At 34.8% G+C, this 17,127-nt stretch overlaps 1 protein-coding gene across 1 annotated transcript in view; it reads left to right on the forward strand.

Moving 5' to 3' along the window:
• Window positions 1-17,127, forward strand: part of METTL25 (methyltransferase like 25) — a 177,497-nt gene that overhangs the window by 38,076 nt on the left and 122,294 nt on the right. Inside the window, 1 exon segment of the mRNA XM_074270877.1 lies at window positions 5,728-5,834. Coding sequence (XP_074126978.1) covers window positions 5,728-5,834 — 107 coding nt within the window.

Raw genomic sequence — 17,127 nt, forward strand, 5'->3', positions numbered from 1 at the left:
TTTTCTTGTTGGAGATACTGGTGTGGTGCTATTTCCTTCTGCAGCTCATTTTACAGATGAACAAACTGAGGTAAATAGAGTTGCCCAGGATCACACAGCTAGTAAGTGTCTGAAGCACTGAGATTTGAACTAAGGAAAATTAATTTTCTTAACTCCAGGCCCAGTACTCTATCCATTGTATTGCATAGCTGCCCCTAATTGGGAAATACTTAATAAAATAAACAAAAATACAGTAGAACATAACATTAATATGTAGTTTTTAAAATCAATTTGTAGCTGATAGGATCCTTTGTGGATAGGTTAGTTATCCCTATTTCTATTTGAGCTTGACACCACTGCTTTAGATAACTTTCAGGTTAATCTGTATTATAGTATGTATGGTAAAATGTTAAATAATAGCTAACATTTTATAGCACATTATAATTAGCAAATGACTTTACATGTTTATATTTAATCTCCACAGTAACTTTATAAAGTGCTATTATTATCTCCATTTTATATATGATGAAACTGAGGCTGAGAGCTTAATGATTTACCCAGGTTCACACAGTTAGTAAGGGTCTGAGATATGACATGAATCAGACCTTCTTGATTCCAGGCCCAGGTCTCTTAGCTACCAGATCATAAATCTGTCACATCTTTTTTTTTTTTTTCTTTTCTTTTCTTTTTGATTATTTGTTTAGTTATATTTGACTTTTTGTGATTCCCTGGATCATAGCCTCCACTGTCTCCTGAAATCTGTCCAAGCTCTCATGTTCGTTGCTTCTAAGACACTATCTCTCTATCTCATCATCTGTCATTCCTTTCTTTTTGCCTTCTGTCTTTTTTCATCATCAGGGTCTTTTCCAATGAATTCTGTCTTCTCATTACATAGTCAGAACATTTATGCTTTAGCTTTAGTATTTATACTTCCAATGATTGGTCTGAATTCATTTCTTTAACTATTAACTGCTTTAATCTCCTTGCTGTCTAAGGGACTGTGAAAAGTCTTTTTCAGCACCACAGTTTGGAAACATCAATTCTGTGGTGTTTAGCTTTCCTTATAGTCCATTCTCAAAGCCATACATTTGTACTGGAAAAACCATAGCTTTGACTATATGGACTTTTTGTCAGCAAGATGATGTCTCTGCTTTTTAGTATGCTGTCCAAATTTACCATAGTTTTCCTTCCAAAGAGCAAATGTCTTAATTTCATGACTGCAGTTGCCATCTGAAGGGGTTTTTGAGCCCAATAATCTGGAATCTGATACTGCTTACTGCTTTTATTTTTTCTCTATTTGCCATGGATTGATGTGACTAATTGTCAAAGTCTTCATTTTTTTCTTTTCTTTTTTTTTAATGTTAAGCTTCAAGCAGCTTTTTCACAGTCTTTTTTCACCTATATCAAGAGGTTTCTTGCTTCCTCTTCGCTTTCTGCCATTAGTGTTATTGTCTACATATCTTAGATTGCTGATAGTTCTCCCAGAAACCTTAATTCGGACTTCTAATTTATTCAGGTTAGCATTTTACATGTTGTACTCTGCATATCAAGTTAAATATTGACGATGACAATATACAACCTGTGCTTTCTTGAATCTTAAAGCAGCCAGCTCTGCCATGTTTGGTTTTAGCTGTGGCTTCTTGGCCCACAGACAGGTTCCTTAGGAGACAAATAAGATGATCTGGTTCTTTTAACTCTTTTCACCACATTTTGTGGTAATACATATAGTCCAGGGTCTTCTTTTCTCAGATTGATTTTTCTCCCCCTTTGGGAATGAGGGCCACTATTAGTTACTGAATAGGCATTGCCTCATTCACACTAAAACCTGGGAAAGATCTTAAGGTTTCCTACTGCATCTGGGGCCATTTTTTTTATCTAACTATCTATCTATCTATTTATATAATTTTTTAATGCACATTGCTTTCTGAATGATGTTGGTAGAGAAAAATCATAATAAAAGGGAAAGCATGGGAAAGAAAAAAAAAACAAAAAAAAAGAAGTGAACATAGCATGTGTTGATTTACATTCAATCTCTCTACTTCTTTTTCTGGATGTAGATGGCATTTTCTATTCAAACCTATTGGGATTGCCTTGGATGAGGCCATCTCTAATCATCCTGATCTATATTTTACCACTGGATTTAGATGTTTCAGATGAGAAACTAAGACTGGTGACTGCATAGCCCTCCCTTGCTCCTATCCTACTTACTTGCATGTCATGGGATTACCTTCCTGATAACATGGTCTTCTTTGAGAATGAAGACCAAACAATAAGATTTAGGCTAAGTGATGTCAAGCTCAAATAGAAATAGATCTTTGTGTTTCACATATTACTTAGAAAACCATAAATTAATATTTTCTGTGTCTTAATTGTATTGTGTTAAACAGTTTCCAATTTTCAGTCTAGTTCAATATTTCTATCTGGTTCAAAAGCACTGAGTAGTTTTGCCCAAGTTTAACATCTTTGGTATAGAAGATTTTCTATAAATTGAAGGAAAAGTGCTGATTTTCATTGATAAAAAGAACTTCTTCACCTGGGAGTTCCCTAGACCAATGAAATCATAGCTCCAGTCTTTATCCAATGTTAATTTTTGATTAACATATTCATTCATTATAAAATTTGACTTCACTTAATATAAATTATTCTTGTGTGAGTCATTAGAAAAGAATGGTGATCAACAGTGGAACAGATTAGATACAAAGGACAAAAAAGGGTACATCTATAGCAATCTAGTCTTTGACAAACCCAAAGATACCAACATTAGGGATAAAAATTCATTATTTGGAAAAAACTGTTGGGAAAACTGGAAATTAGTATGGCAGAAATTAGATATGGATCCACACTTAACACCATATACCAAGATAAGATCAAAATGGGTCCATGACTTAGACATAAAGAATGAGATAATAAATAGATTAGAGGAACAGAGAATAGTCTATCTCTCAGACTTGTGGAGGAGGAAAGAATTTATGACTAGGGGAAAACTAGAGATCATTATTGATCACAAAATAGAAGATTTTAATTACATCAAACTAAAAAGTTTCTGTACAAACAATACTAATGCAAACAAGATTAGAAGGGAAGTAACAAATTGGGGAAATATTTTTAAAGTTAAAGATTCTGATAAAGGTCTCATTTCCAAAATATATAGAGAATTGACCCTAATTTATAAGAAATCAAACCATTTTCCAATTGATAAATGGTCAAAGGATATGAACAGACAATTCTCAGATGATGAAATTGAAATTATAACCACTCATATGAAAGAGTGTTCCAAATCACTACTGATCAGAGAAATGCAAATTAAGACAACTCTGAGATACCACTACACACCTGTCAGATTGGCTAAGATGACAGGAACAAATAATGATGAATGTTGGAGGGGATGTGGAAAAACTGGGACACTGATACATTGCTGGTGGAGTTGTGAAAGAATCCAGCCATTCTGGAGAGCAATTTGGAACTATGCCCAAAAAGTTATCAAACTGTGCATACCCTTTGACCCAGCATTGTTGTTATTGGGATTATATCCCAAAGAAATACTGAGAAGGGGAAAGGGACCTGTATGTGCCAAAATGTTTGTGGCAGCTCTTTTTGTAGTAGCTAGAAACTGGAAGATGAATGGATGTCCATCAATTGGAGAATGGTTGGGTAAATTATGGTATATGAATGTTATGGAATATTATTGCTCTGTAAGAAATGACCAACAGGAGGAATACAGAGAGGTTTGGAGAAACTTACATCAACTGATGCTGAGTGAAATGAGCAGAACCAGAAGATCATTATACACTTCAACAATGATAATGTATGAGGATGTATTCTGATGGAAGTGGGTATCTTCAACATAAAGAAGATCCAACTCACTTCCAGTTGATCAATGATGGACAGAATCAACTACACCCAGAGAAGGAACACTGGGAAGTGAATGTAAATTGTTAGCTCTACTGTCTATCTACCCAGGTTACTTATACCTTCAGAATCTAATACTTAATGTGCAACAAGAAAATGGTATTTACACACATATATTGTATCTAGGTTATATTGTAACATATGTAAAATGTATGGGATGCCTGTCATGGGGAGAGGGGGGAGAGGGAGGGAGGGGATAATTTGGAAAAATGAATACAAGGGATAATATTATAAAAAAATTACTCATGCATATATACTGTGAAAAAAAATTATAAATAAAGAATGGTGATCAAGAAAAACCATTTCAAAGATATAAGATCTTAAATATCTTTTCAGGGTTATTATAAATGCATTGCAGACACCTTAGCTTGGACTGAAGTCCTCTAATTTCCAATCCAGTCACTGGGTTATGATCATGGTGGAATATATTAATACAACCTGAGACAAAAACTTATCTTATTTCTTAAAAATACGGTGAAAACTTATTTAAAAGAATACATATAGTAAGCTAAAGTATGTCTTGTTTATGCATAAAGAAAGTGATTAATTTTTTTTTAAATTAGATAAATAGGAAAAAATTTTAAAATGTGCCTAAGTAAAGGAAAAAAATAAAGGGAAATACAATGTCATTTCAAATTTTAAAATTTAATTACATAAGCCTCACTTTACATATTTGAATTTTATTCATCAGGCTAAGCAGATAAGGTTATCTTAATCTTCTTTTTTTGTTGTTGTTGTTGCTACTTAATCTGTACTTTCTGTGCCTTTAGTTTCATGATAAGTCTCTTTCAAAATTCATTGAATTTAGTAATTTTTAGATTTTAATTTTAAGATTCTTAGTGGAAAAATTATTTTAATTACTGACCACAGCCCCACATTTTGTTTGTGAAAAAAATCTTTTTCTTCAGTTTTTAAAAAGTAGTTCAACTTGATAAATCACCTAGAAAAATAAATGTTTTATTGTGTATATATATGTATATATATGTGTGTGTGTGTGTGTGTGTGTGTGTGTGTGTGTGTGTGTATAGGTGTGGGTGCCTGCTTTTCCTTATGATTGAAAATGATTTTACTATGAGAAAATGTTTTGGCTTCTGTCTCTAATGAGGACTTTAAATTTATCCAACAGGCTTTTATTTCAAATTTATAGTATAGGAGGCAAATCTCAGAGTTTGAAAAGCTGGAAAGACATAACATTGTTGAATTTACTATTATTACAGTGAAATATAGAAAAATTGTAGTATATATGACATATTTTGTAATAGAAATGTAAAAACAGTTTTCAGGAAAGAAATTACAATGGCAGAACCTATTTTATCCCCAATGGGATGAAATGTTATTCATCCTCTCCTTTCATGCACCAAATGATAATGATTCAGAATGGGTCTAATCTGAGATGATGAGCATAGCAGCAGAAATAATGGCATTATCATTCATCTAGAGAACCACAGCAGGCAGCAGGCTATGCTCTAGGATTGGTTCTTCAGAGGATCCTTTATGTCTTGCTTGTCTTGAGATAGGCAATTCTGGAAAAGTACAAAGGAAATTAATATTTTTGGTAAACATGATATAGAAAGGACATACATTTTTTATCTCCTTCAACTCTCTTACTAGTGCACTGTTTCCTGTGTCCCCATTACTGCTTTATTAATTCAGACTCAATATAGATGTGCAATTATAGCCACTTAATTATTAATGGATCAGTCATCCAAACAAAATAGAAATGTAATATAAGTGTAATCGTGAAACAAATTTATGAGCATGTGGTAAACATCCAATGATTCAAATTAAACTGATTCTTTTATGGCCGAATATTAAACCTTATGTTTTTTTTTGTGCCAGGTAATAATGTAAAACTAGACGATTTTATGAATGCCAAAAAATCTCATGAAGTTCAGATGATGTCAGAACTTATAGGCTGTATTACAGATTTCTGTGGCATAAAACAGGTAAGTCACCTGCCTTTGTTTTGGGAAATCAAAAATCTGCCATGTTAATATTTCATTGTTTTCCAATCTTCTGACTCCTATGAAAGCTTTCAATCAGGTATTCTTAACTTGTATTCCATGAACTTTGAACTTTTAAAAAATATTTTGATAACTGTATTTCAATATTTTTTTTCATTTACAAACCTGTGGATTTTATTTTATGTATTTAAAACTTTTTCTTGAAAAAATGTCCCAGATCTATATTAAACTATCAGAGAGGTCTATAACCCACAAGAGCTCAAGGACCTCTGCTTAAATGATAGATAGTTGAAGATAATGTCCATAAAGAGCAGGGAACATATCATATAACTATAAGTGCTTTACTCTCAGGGCATTGTAATTATAGCTATTCATCTTCAAAAGAATCTTTACTATTATTACAGAATTCCTTCAATCTATCAGGCTTCTACCAAAATATATCAGAGAAAAGGATAAGTCCTTTCCAAACCTTTCCTCCACTTTTACCTCTCCTCTGCCTTCCCCGTAGGGCAATACCATTTTCCCAGTCTTTCAAGCCTATAAACCTACTTGCATCCTTTACTCTTTACTCTCTGTGCTTCATCCCCATCTGTTGCCAATGTTTATCAATTTAACTTTTGCACAATCTCTCAAATATTCTTCTTTGTCTCCTCTGACACTGTACCCACTCTGGTGGGTACACCACATCTCTAGATTGTTGCAATAGCCTGCCAGAGACTTAAATGCACTATTGTTCAGCCACTAAAGTAATTTCTTAAAGTATAGCATCCCCTGCTCAATACACAATAATGGTTTCTTCTCACCTCCAGACCAAATAAAAAATCTGTTTGACTTTCAAAGCACTTCTTAACTACCACTATTCCATTATTCCCACCCTACACCCCTCACTCATCTTTCTAATCTTTTTTCCCCTTGTCCTCTTCACATCCTCTTTGATTCATTGACATGGGCCTTCTTGCTGTCTCTCAAACAAAATACTCCATCTTTTGGCTATAGGCATTGTCACTGGCTGCCCCTCATGTTTGGAATACTCTCCTTCCTTATTTTTGTCTCCTAGCTTACTTCAAGTCCAGGAAATCAAGAAGATTTTCCCAATCCATCATATTTATGCATGTATGTGTATAGCTACATATTCATACTTATGTCTGTCTATGTAATATATGTGTGTATGTTTTTAATATTTATATGGATACGTGTGGATAGATATTTTTCCTATATAGTTGTTTGCATGTCATCTCTTCCATTAGATTGTGAGTTCCATGAATATAAAGACTGCCTTTTGTCATTTTTTGTATCCTCAAAGCTCAACAAAATGCCTATCTCATAGTAAATATTTATTGATTTACCAGTTCAATTTTGAAAATTATCTTACCTTTATATAATTTGTTAAGTTTTTTAAAAGCACTATTGTCACATTTTGTCTTTTGGTCCTCACAAAAATTATGAGGTAGTGTTTCACTAATAACTTCAGGGTATCTGTTAAATCATTTATCTGGTATTCTTCCATTTGTTGTATGAAAACTCTTGCTCTAGAAGAAAAAGTCCTTCTTCATGTGTAAAAGTAATAGATTGGATTCTGTGATTTCTATATAACCTTCTAGTTAAAAATTCTAGGATTCTGTTATCTCAAGAGACCATTGGTTTCCAGAAATCATAAGATTTTGGTTTAGTCATTTAATTTTCAGAATTCATATTTAATACTTGTAATTTTTATAAAATAGGTAAATTCAGACTCTGTTTCTTATCCTCTTGGTTTGGACAGTTAATCACTTGAATTTTTCTCTTGAAGAAAAAAGCTGTAGTGATCTTGGGCTAACTACTTCCTGCTTGCACCAAACAAACAGTATACTTCTGGAACTTTTTAATCCTATTGAGTCTCCAGGGGCTCACATACATTAAGTAAACTGTTACAATATGATTTTTATTTTTGATACTGTGATACTGTTTTTGATATTTGTGAAATTCGTTTGGGTATTTGCATTTGTGATGATGTTGGTACAGTTTGGCCTCATAATTGCAGCATTTCCAATGATTATAGTGGCATTAGGTAATTTTTATTTTGGGGGTGGTCTATCAGCAGAGTGGGAGCCTGAGGAATGCCAATAAATTACTTAATATTATTGCATATGTATATGTATATATCCTTTCAAAGAAAAATATGTATTTTGAGTTAATGCATGTTCCTAACTTTATTGATTGGTTTCAGGCATCTTAGTCTCAAGAACTTCTTTTTTTAATGCCAAATAGTTTATGATTGAAACAGCACTATAATATTGCAAAAGAAAAGAAAAAAGACTACTTTATATTAAGTTTATTCCATTATTTATTGATATATGCTATGCTAGAATTTATTTGCTCATACTTAGGAATGAGATGAAAAGAGATTCTCAATTGTAGGGGGAAAATAATAACTATTTTAGTTATTTTTTTTTTTTTGAAAAGCCTCTGGTTTGGTTACCTTTAAATCAATAGGAGAGATTACAAATTTTTAGGAGTTATATACTATATTGATTTCTTTAGTTAATTAAGCTCACCAAAACATGTATGTCTATGTATATTACATATATAACATTTAATTAAAGCATATAGCATTATGAAAATAAATCACATATTTGTAATAAAGTCACCATGAAGTGAGATTACAGATCACTCTAAGATAGAAAAATTCCTTTTTCTTCACATGTCTTTAATTGTGGAGTGGGTGATATGGAATATGGTTCTCTAGTAATATTGTGTAGCTTATTATTTTAAAAATATGAAATAAAAAATATGCATTCTATAAATATTACAAATGGTTGATTAGTTTTACAAAAATATAAAATATTGAAAAATTGTAATATTTTAAATATTTCAAAAGTCTCAATTATTTCTATATTTTTCAACTCTAGTTATTTTCATTTATTATTTAAAAAGTTCTAAATTTCTTTGAAAATTATTTTATATTTATTTGAGAAATGAAATGCACTTACAAAAGAATTTTTCTCTTGATGGACATATTCATAGAAAGCATAAGTAAACCTATACTTGTTTTTGTTTTTGTTTTTTGTTTTTTTATCTTGGCTCTTTCTTAGAAGGAAGTGGCCACAACACTGCATAGATGGGCTTCTCTGACTGACCAAGCTGGCTCATTTGTTAACATTTCCAGACCAAACTGTTGGTATTGGTTAGTTGGCATTTCTTTTAGAATCATGGATTTATAGGAATCCTAGAAAAGGAACTCCTCATTTTTTAAATGACAAAAATGAAGCGATCACTTGAGTGGTTTGCTTTTTAAGGTCATAAATGACTCTGTCCAATGAAGTCAGAGAAGCAATTCAAATTATACATAATGATGAGAGGGGACCCCAAAACTCTCTTGAAAACTCCTTAAAGGAGAGATTCTCCTTGAATTCTGGCATCTGTAAAAGACTCTGTGGGAAACAGGACAGACAGCTTCATTCTGCTATCTAGGTGGGGCTAGTTGAGTCCAGAGTTGGAGATTCTTAACTACATTGAATTGGAGATTAGTCAAGAAACACTGATTCTCTATTCAAATTCCAGCTCAAGCTGCACCACCCCCACCAAGAGCAAACTCCAGCTTGTAGTGAAGGCTTCAATTATAAAATGAGCCAACTTGGGGCTCAGTCCTTGCAGAGGACCTAACATGTCAAGGAACCTCTCCCTGGTATAGCAGCAACCTCTGCCTGCTGAAATGATATTCTCTTTCACTGTTACCCTCTCTTTATCTTCCTCACCTATTTCTCTAACAAGACTTATACCTCTCTGTCGGGATTTCTCTGCTAGAAATTCTCTGTCTCTCTGCTAGAACTCCTCAGCTAGAAACTTTACCTTGCCACCAAGGAATTCAGTCTTTCTATTCATGCATAGTAAAGGCTGACTTCCCAATGCCAATAATAAACTTTTTTTTTTTTTTTTTTTTTTTTACCAGACTAGCTTTTCAGGTTCATAAATTCCTTTATGAAGGACTTCTGCACCTCCAGAAGCAGGTTGCCACAACTCCCTCCCTGCACGGAATCCTAGGGGGATTTAGGGGAGCCAAACTTCTTCATTTGGTTCCCTGAACCCTGAACCTGCCACTAACCTCATCATTTAACTCCCTGACCACCAGGAAGCCTAATCTCACCATCACTATGACAAATTTACAAGGGCTTTCTCTTTATCAAAAGATACCTTTATTTAAGAGAAAAAATGATGTCATAGAAGAGTTCAATAAACTAACTAAATTTAGCTAGAGTAAGGACAAAAAAAAAAAAAAAAAAAACCTATATTAATGGGAAGATGCTATGAGGAGGGGAAAGTACTTCATAGCAGGCTTGGTCCTGAAAAAAAACTTAGCAAAGATCTTCATTATAAGTACATCTTTTAGAAGAAAAATTCAACCTTGGGATTTCTCAAGGAAGGAGGAAAAATACTAGGGAAGAGTTAGGGAGTTGAGGAGAGAAAGGATGTGTGTGGATATTGAGACTGTCTTAAAGATATTCTGGGAAAACTTGGTTCCCATTAGGGCTTAACAAAATAGGTATCTTAAAGATGCTAATCAAGATAATCTGGGTACATCATGGTTGCCTTAACTATGGTAACAAAATAGTCTGGGAAACTAAGTTCCCAGAATGAGTGTTTTAGCATTTCCTAAAAAAGGGAAGAAAATAAGTTAATTTCAGGATTCATATCATAAATCCATTATATTTTCCATTTTATCATGTTGCTTCTCTATGAATAAATCTACTTGAATAAAGAAATTAAGACCAGAAAGTTACTTAATTAAATATAAAGAAGAAAAGAGTTTGCGGGTATGAAGAGATATTGTCATTGCCCTGTGGTAGCCTGATGAATCCATCACCTTTCTCATCCATCAACTCAATAAGAACCTGAAGTGGGATTTTCCTGGGGATGGGCACTGAGCAGAAGGGGCTAATAGCAGTAAATAGGTGTAAGCATAGGCTAGAGGTATTGATTGAATGCAACAATTGATTATGTGTGTGAGAAGGGAGGAAGCAGGAGTAAAAGCTGACCTTAAGGCTTTGACCTTGGATCATTAGGAGAATGTAATCACCATAGATAAAGTATTCTGAACTGAGAGCAATTCCTAGCCAAATCATGTGTTCAGGGTCCATCACCAAATTTTGGGGTTCAGGTATGTAAAGAATTAGGTAAGGGGTAACCCCTTTGGGTTCGGCGCAAGGATACATAGTTAAATGCAGTCTAGTGACGGAGCAAAGTCCCCGTAAAGGAATTTACAGGCCCAAAAACCTAGATTGATAAAAAAGGTTTATTTGGGGTTTGGAAGTAAAGGTAAAGGTAGAAAGATGCCAGGGCCAGAGCTGGTTGCCGGGTGGACAGGAACCCTTACATGGCCAGAAGGAAACCATGTTTGGGGCTCCTGCAAAGAATGGGCTCCAAGGTTTCCCTTTTATAATAGGGTTGTGGGGGTTGGAGAAACATCAGATCCGGTAGGGGCTGGGAAAGCCCAAATTACCTCAGATTTGGTGGGGGCTGGGAAAGCCCAGATATCATTGGAATTCAAAAGGGTGCTTTTGACCAGGATTTGTGAATCAAAGATGCTAGCTTCTTCAGCCTTGGGGGGCAGGGGAGGGGGGAGATTGGGAATCAGAAAGGAATCTTGAAGGGACCTCAGCCCACATCAAAATCACAGTGGATGTTTTCTTTGGCAAAAGGTAGGTTTATTTACCATAAGAGGTTACAGATAAAATTTACCAAAAGTGGTAAATATAAAATAAAGTGAGGAGAACTCACAGTTAGCCAGAAGAAAGGTAACACCCCATGGAATTATAGTATGTGTTTAACCGACAGACTAAATCCTAAAAGGGATTTAGCACCCTAAGAGAGGTGTTAGCTATAAGAAGGAGAAAGAGAGGAAAGACATAGAAGGGGGCGGAGGGGGGGGAGAGGAGGGAGGAGGGCAAGATACTACTATATCTATGCTGGACTATAATCAGGGGTTCAGCAAAGATGGTATGGGTCATTGACAGATTTATAGGGAATTTATAGGGGGAAATGTCAGGGGTTTAACATAACTCAGATTTCTAACTGAACCTAGCACAGAGGTTGCAATTATGAGGTTTAACTGATCCTCATCAGTGCCTTCCCTATTTGCCTCAGGGAAATTTTATGAGTACTTCAGGATTTTTCTGTCAACCCCATCTAGTTACTCAGAACCTCATCAGGCCCAGAAAGATAAATGGTAAAGGACAACAATGGTAATGTCACTGAGTCAGAATAACCTTCTCTTCCCCCTGGAAGGTATCTGAGATGCACTAATATATCCTTAATTATAACTTCCTTCTTTATACATTCCATTCACATCACCACCCTTTCATTCAATTCTATTTAAAAATCATTTATTAAGTATCTGTTGCTAGTAAAATACTGTACCAGACCTTAAGGGTGCAGTGGTAGAGAAAAATGCAAGGATTTTGTGCTCAAAGAGTTTATAAAAGAGGTCTAATAGTGGCAGGAGAGATTTGTAAGATGGACATTATTTCCGGCTGAGGGGTGAGGAAAAGTGTCATGGAAGAGGTAGCATCTGATCAAGGCTTTGAGGCAAATATTGAATTAATTATTCCAAAAGGCAGAAGGCATGTGAATTTGCTTACCATTCTTAAAGCCAAAGGTGGAAAATAGGGGCTATGTAGATAGGCAGGACTTAAAATATTCTGAGTAAATCCCAGGGAGTACTGAGTGGAATGGCTTAATTTCAGTTGATAAAGATGAGCCAAAAACACTTCCACATGTGAGAACTGACTTAAGCAAGTATGTAGAGGGAAGAATGGAGAGGAAAAAGTAAGTTGAAGCTAGAAAGTAGAAAGATTTCTTTGAATGCCAGGCTAGAGAGTTTTGTTTTAGTTAATATGTAGGTAGTTGAATCACAAAAAGGTTTAGAATAGAAGAATAGTATGATTGGATTCTGCCTCAAATGCATATTTTTGACATCAGTGGGTTGACTGAAGAGGGAAGAACTCAGTTGGAAAACTGTTACTATAATCTAAAGAAAATGCAAAAAGGGCCTGAACTAAGATTTTACTGGAGATTGGGATGGAAGGGAGAACATAAACTAGAGGTATTGATATGATCAACAGTTGATTATGTGTGTGAAAGGATGGAAGTGATGTGGCTGATGGACACTGGATGATGGTAGATAGCAAAAGTTGGGCTTCAGTCATGTTTAGATTTCCCAATGGCCATTCTATTTGGCTAAAGATGGATTTATTTAGGACAGATGTTGAGACAAAATAAGAGGTATAGTAGACATCAGTAAATATGAAAGAGTTGGGAGAGCATAAAAAGGGTTTTAATAATTAATGATAGAAATGATGGAAAATTCCTTAGTGGAACTTGCCATCTACCAGAAAGGAAACATCCCATGAAGTTGAGACATGCCCTTAGCTGACAGGTTAAAAGTAGTAGAAATTAATCAAATTACATTGCTTTACTCCAAATGCTTTCCTGAGATAGTTACACTGAGGGAATATGTTTTGAATGAAGATTATGCTAGAAAATCATTTTGTTTGATTTTGGCACTTCTAGGATGGGACAGGATAGATTTATCATCCCTCTGGTATGTGGCCGCATGATGACAATGAGAGATAGAAAGATAGACAGCAGCAGCATGAGGCAGAATAGAAATGAACACGGTTTTTCCTTAATTTGAAATTATGCCTAAAGCTGCCTTATCCTTAAAAATAGAAGAAGGAATTGTCTTGTGAAGGCCTCTTGCTCTGGATATTCAATATTCAAGCTTTTGAATTAGTGGTATATTTTAGTATAATATGGGTTAGCCATTTGTAAGCTGGTCTGAAAACTTGACCATTATTTCTATGGGAAAATCAAAGCCAAATTGCAAATGCCAACTTCCAAATAAACTTTTTGAACACAGCCCATTCACATAAGTTGTAGATTACCTGTTATTAAATACATGAAAAAAAAATTAAACCCAAACAAAGATTTAGCCCAAAGAAGGATGTGGTAAGGACAAAAGCCTTTGTTAATTAGTTACTTCTCCATATGGAAGGAGGAAAACTAATGGGGGATATAGCTTTTTAATTTAGAATATTCATGAATTTTCTAATAATTAGAATAGATCTTAGTATGAAACAAGATCCCTTGTGATATAATGAATTCTTCATCCCAGAAGAGTTGAAAAAGATAGTAAATGGCTTTCTGTCTGGGTTGTTATTGAAGGAAGGGAATATTTCTGTGAAGAATATTGAATTCGGTAACCAATGAAGTCCTTTCTAATATTTTAATTCATTTTTATTCTTTTGTTCTGGAAAAGAGAGTAAAGTCTTCTTGAATGGGAAAGGAAAATATTCCTATTTCACAGAGCAGTTTTAGGTTTTGAAGAGGTAAGGTCTGAGAAGGTTTTTTGACACAGACCAGAAGACTGCTTGGTGGAGTTTGTGGGGAAAGGTACCCCTCAGCAGTGGGAATAATATGTCTGAAGGCATTTTCTGGCTACATGATTGTAATTTTACTCTCATTAGACTCATTACTTCCAGCACTACATCACTGAGATCATTTTTCTCAGTCACAGTTCTGACCACATCATCACTCTTCTCAAAACCTTTCATGGGCTCATTGTTGACCTTCCCAAGATCAATATCCATACCAGATGATATAAACTTTTCCACCAAGCAGTTCTTGAATATTTAACTTTGACATTTCCTACTACAAGCTCTCAGCTGATTCTCTCTTCCCACCCACAACTTTGGACCATTTCTCACACTAATCCATATCAAAAACTCCCTTAGCTATAATTTGTTCTTTCCTCTTAAAGATATAGCTATAATCTTTCCATAAGAGGTTTCCTAATTAACTAGCAATGCAATTCCCGCTTGCTTCATCCTCCAGCCCTCCTATCAGGGAACTAACAAGGTGTTGAGTATCAAAAGCTGAGACATATTGTATAGTAATAATATGTCAAGTGATCATTTTTTCTTGGGGATGGTTTCTGTTAAAAGTTAAAACCAAGCAAAACTGCTAATGGGAGGAAAAAGGGAAGTCATTGAATTTAGGGACTGATATATGTTTGTTTTTCAATTAGTTGAATTGAAATTCAGTATACTCTGAGGCTTAATCCTGAACTTTCTGTTTTGTCATTCAATATTCTTTTTCTCATATATTTCATCAATTTTTAGTAATTCAACTGTTGCCAATTGGCGATGATTTCTAAAGATTATATATGGGGTTATATCTTTTTTCTCAGATTCCAGATCTGATACCATGTAACATAGTAGGTTAGAATTAACTATGACTTATCCTTTTCCTTCCATCTTTAATTTTAGTCATTCACCAAATCTTTTTTTTTTCATTTGTCCTCTAAAGGCCTCAGAATACTTCTCTACATCTTCCTGGTGGCGTCCTTCATCCAGGGTATATAATGGAATGTTAATACTAGAAAGAGATCATCTTGTCCAACAGTTCTAAAATTCTGGTTCAGAATTCCTAGAAGTCCATGATTTTCTTTCAGGGGATCTGTGAGTTAGGTTATTTATAATAATACTAAGATGTTTTAATTTCAAAACTTTAAATATTTATAAATATAACTTACAAATATAAATATAACAAATAAAATCTCTGTGAAGGAGAGTCCTCACAAATTTTTTGGTATGGAGACCAGAAAAATTGAGAATTGCTGATGCAGGGTACCCCTTCCCTGCAAGCCCATTTTACAGAAAAGGTAACTATGGCAGAAGGAGATAATGTGATTTGCCAAGTTCATATAACTGTGTCTACAAAAGTCCATTCATCATAGAATGTCTGAGATGGTCTTCCTGTTTTTAAAAAAGATTAAAGAGATAATTAATATTTTTGTTGTTCCGTCATTTATTTATGTCCTGGCATCATTGTGATCCACATGGGATTTTCTTGGCTAGGATACTGAAGTGGTTTGCTGTTTCTTTCTTCAGTGTATTTAGGCAAACAGAGGTTGGATTCCCCATGTTCAGACAGCTAGAAAGTATCTGAGGCTTATGAAGAGATCTGGATTTGAACTCAGGTCTTACTAATTTTAGGCCCAGTGTTCTATCCACTGAGCCACCTAGCTGCCTCCTTTATATACCGCTGTTAAACTGATTACTTCCCTATGAGTGAGAAGCAAGATAATAAAGATGTTGTAATGAAGGGAGAGCACACTTACCTCAGGAAGCCTTCATAGAGTATGGATATCTTTTTCTTTTGGATTGAAATGCAGTTCTCTTGATGGGTTCAAGGGCACTGAATCCATCCAGCTCAACTCCAGAAACAACATGGTGTAGTACTCCAAGTAGACACCCCAAGTAGTGGAGGGGTTCACTGTCTCTTCTTTATCGAGAGAGAGAGAGAGAGAGAGAGAGAGAGAGAGAGAGAGAGAGAGAGAGAGAGAGAGTGTGTGTGTGTGTGTGTATGAGGCAAATTTCAATCTTAGAGTCTGATTTAATAATAGAATAGACTTGCTTATGTGTTAGCAAACTCCCAGTCAATGGTAGTGTTTCAGTAATACCTAGATTCTCATCTGTCATTCAGGATGTAGAGAGAGATTCCTATACTGGGAGAGTGATTAAAATGAAGTCCTTAAATCTTCCTTCTTGATTCATGGAAGGAAGCTTATATAGTAAAGACAAAAGAGATACATAGACACAGCAAAATAATTGTATGGACATGTGTACATATATTGTATTTAACTTATACTTTACCATATTTAACATGTATTGGTCAACCTGCCATCTGGGGGAAGGGGTGGGAGGAAGGAGGGGAAAAGTTGGAACAAAAGGTTTTGCAGTTGTCAGTGCTGAAAAATTACCCATGTATATATCTTGTAAATAAAAAGCTATAATAAAAGAGAGAGAGAGAGAGAGAGAGAGAGAGAGAGAGAGAGAGAAAGAGAGAGAGAGACAGAGAGAGAGAGAGAGACAGAGAGAGAGAGAGAGAGAAAGAGAGAGAGAGAGAGAGAGACAGAGAGAGAGAGAAAGAGAGAGAGAGACAGAGAGAGAGAGAGAGACAGAGAGAGAGAGAGAGACAGAGAGAGAGAAAGAGAGAGAGATAGAGATGCAGGCAAGACAGACTTTAGAGGAGTCAGCTCTTAGAAGACAGCCCTTGTCTTGTTGAAGCTACTGCGAGACAAATATGCCATAGTATACCTCACCTTTTTTTATTTTTCTTCTTTCCTGAGTGTGAGGTCAAGAAACTTTGTTACTTTTTGTCTTGTGATAAGTTTGGCTTGGGAATAAATCTTTAAAAGAGACAGTAAAATGTCTAAATCAAGGTGAAATAATAGTAA

Source organism: Sminthopsis crassicaudata, chromosome 5 (genome assembly GCF_048593235.1).
Source record: "Sminthopsis crassicaudata isolate SCR6 chromosome 5, ASM4859323v1, whole genome shotgun sequence".
In the NCBI taxonomy this organism is placed as follows: Eukaryota; Metazoa; Chordata; class Mammalia; order Dasyuromorphia; family Dasyuridae; genus Sminthopsis; species Sminthopsis crassicaudata.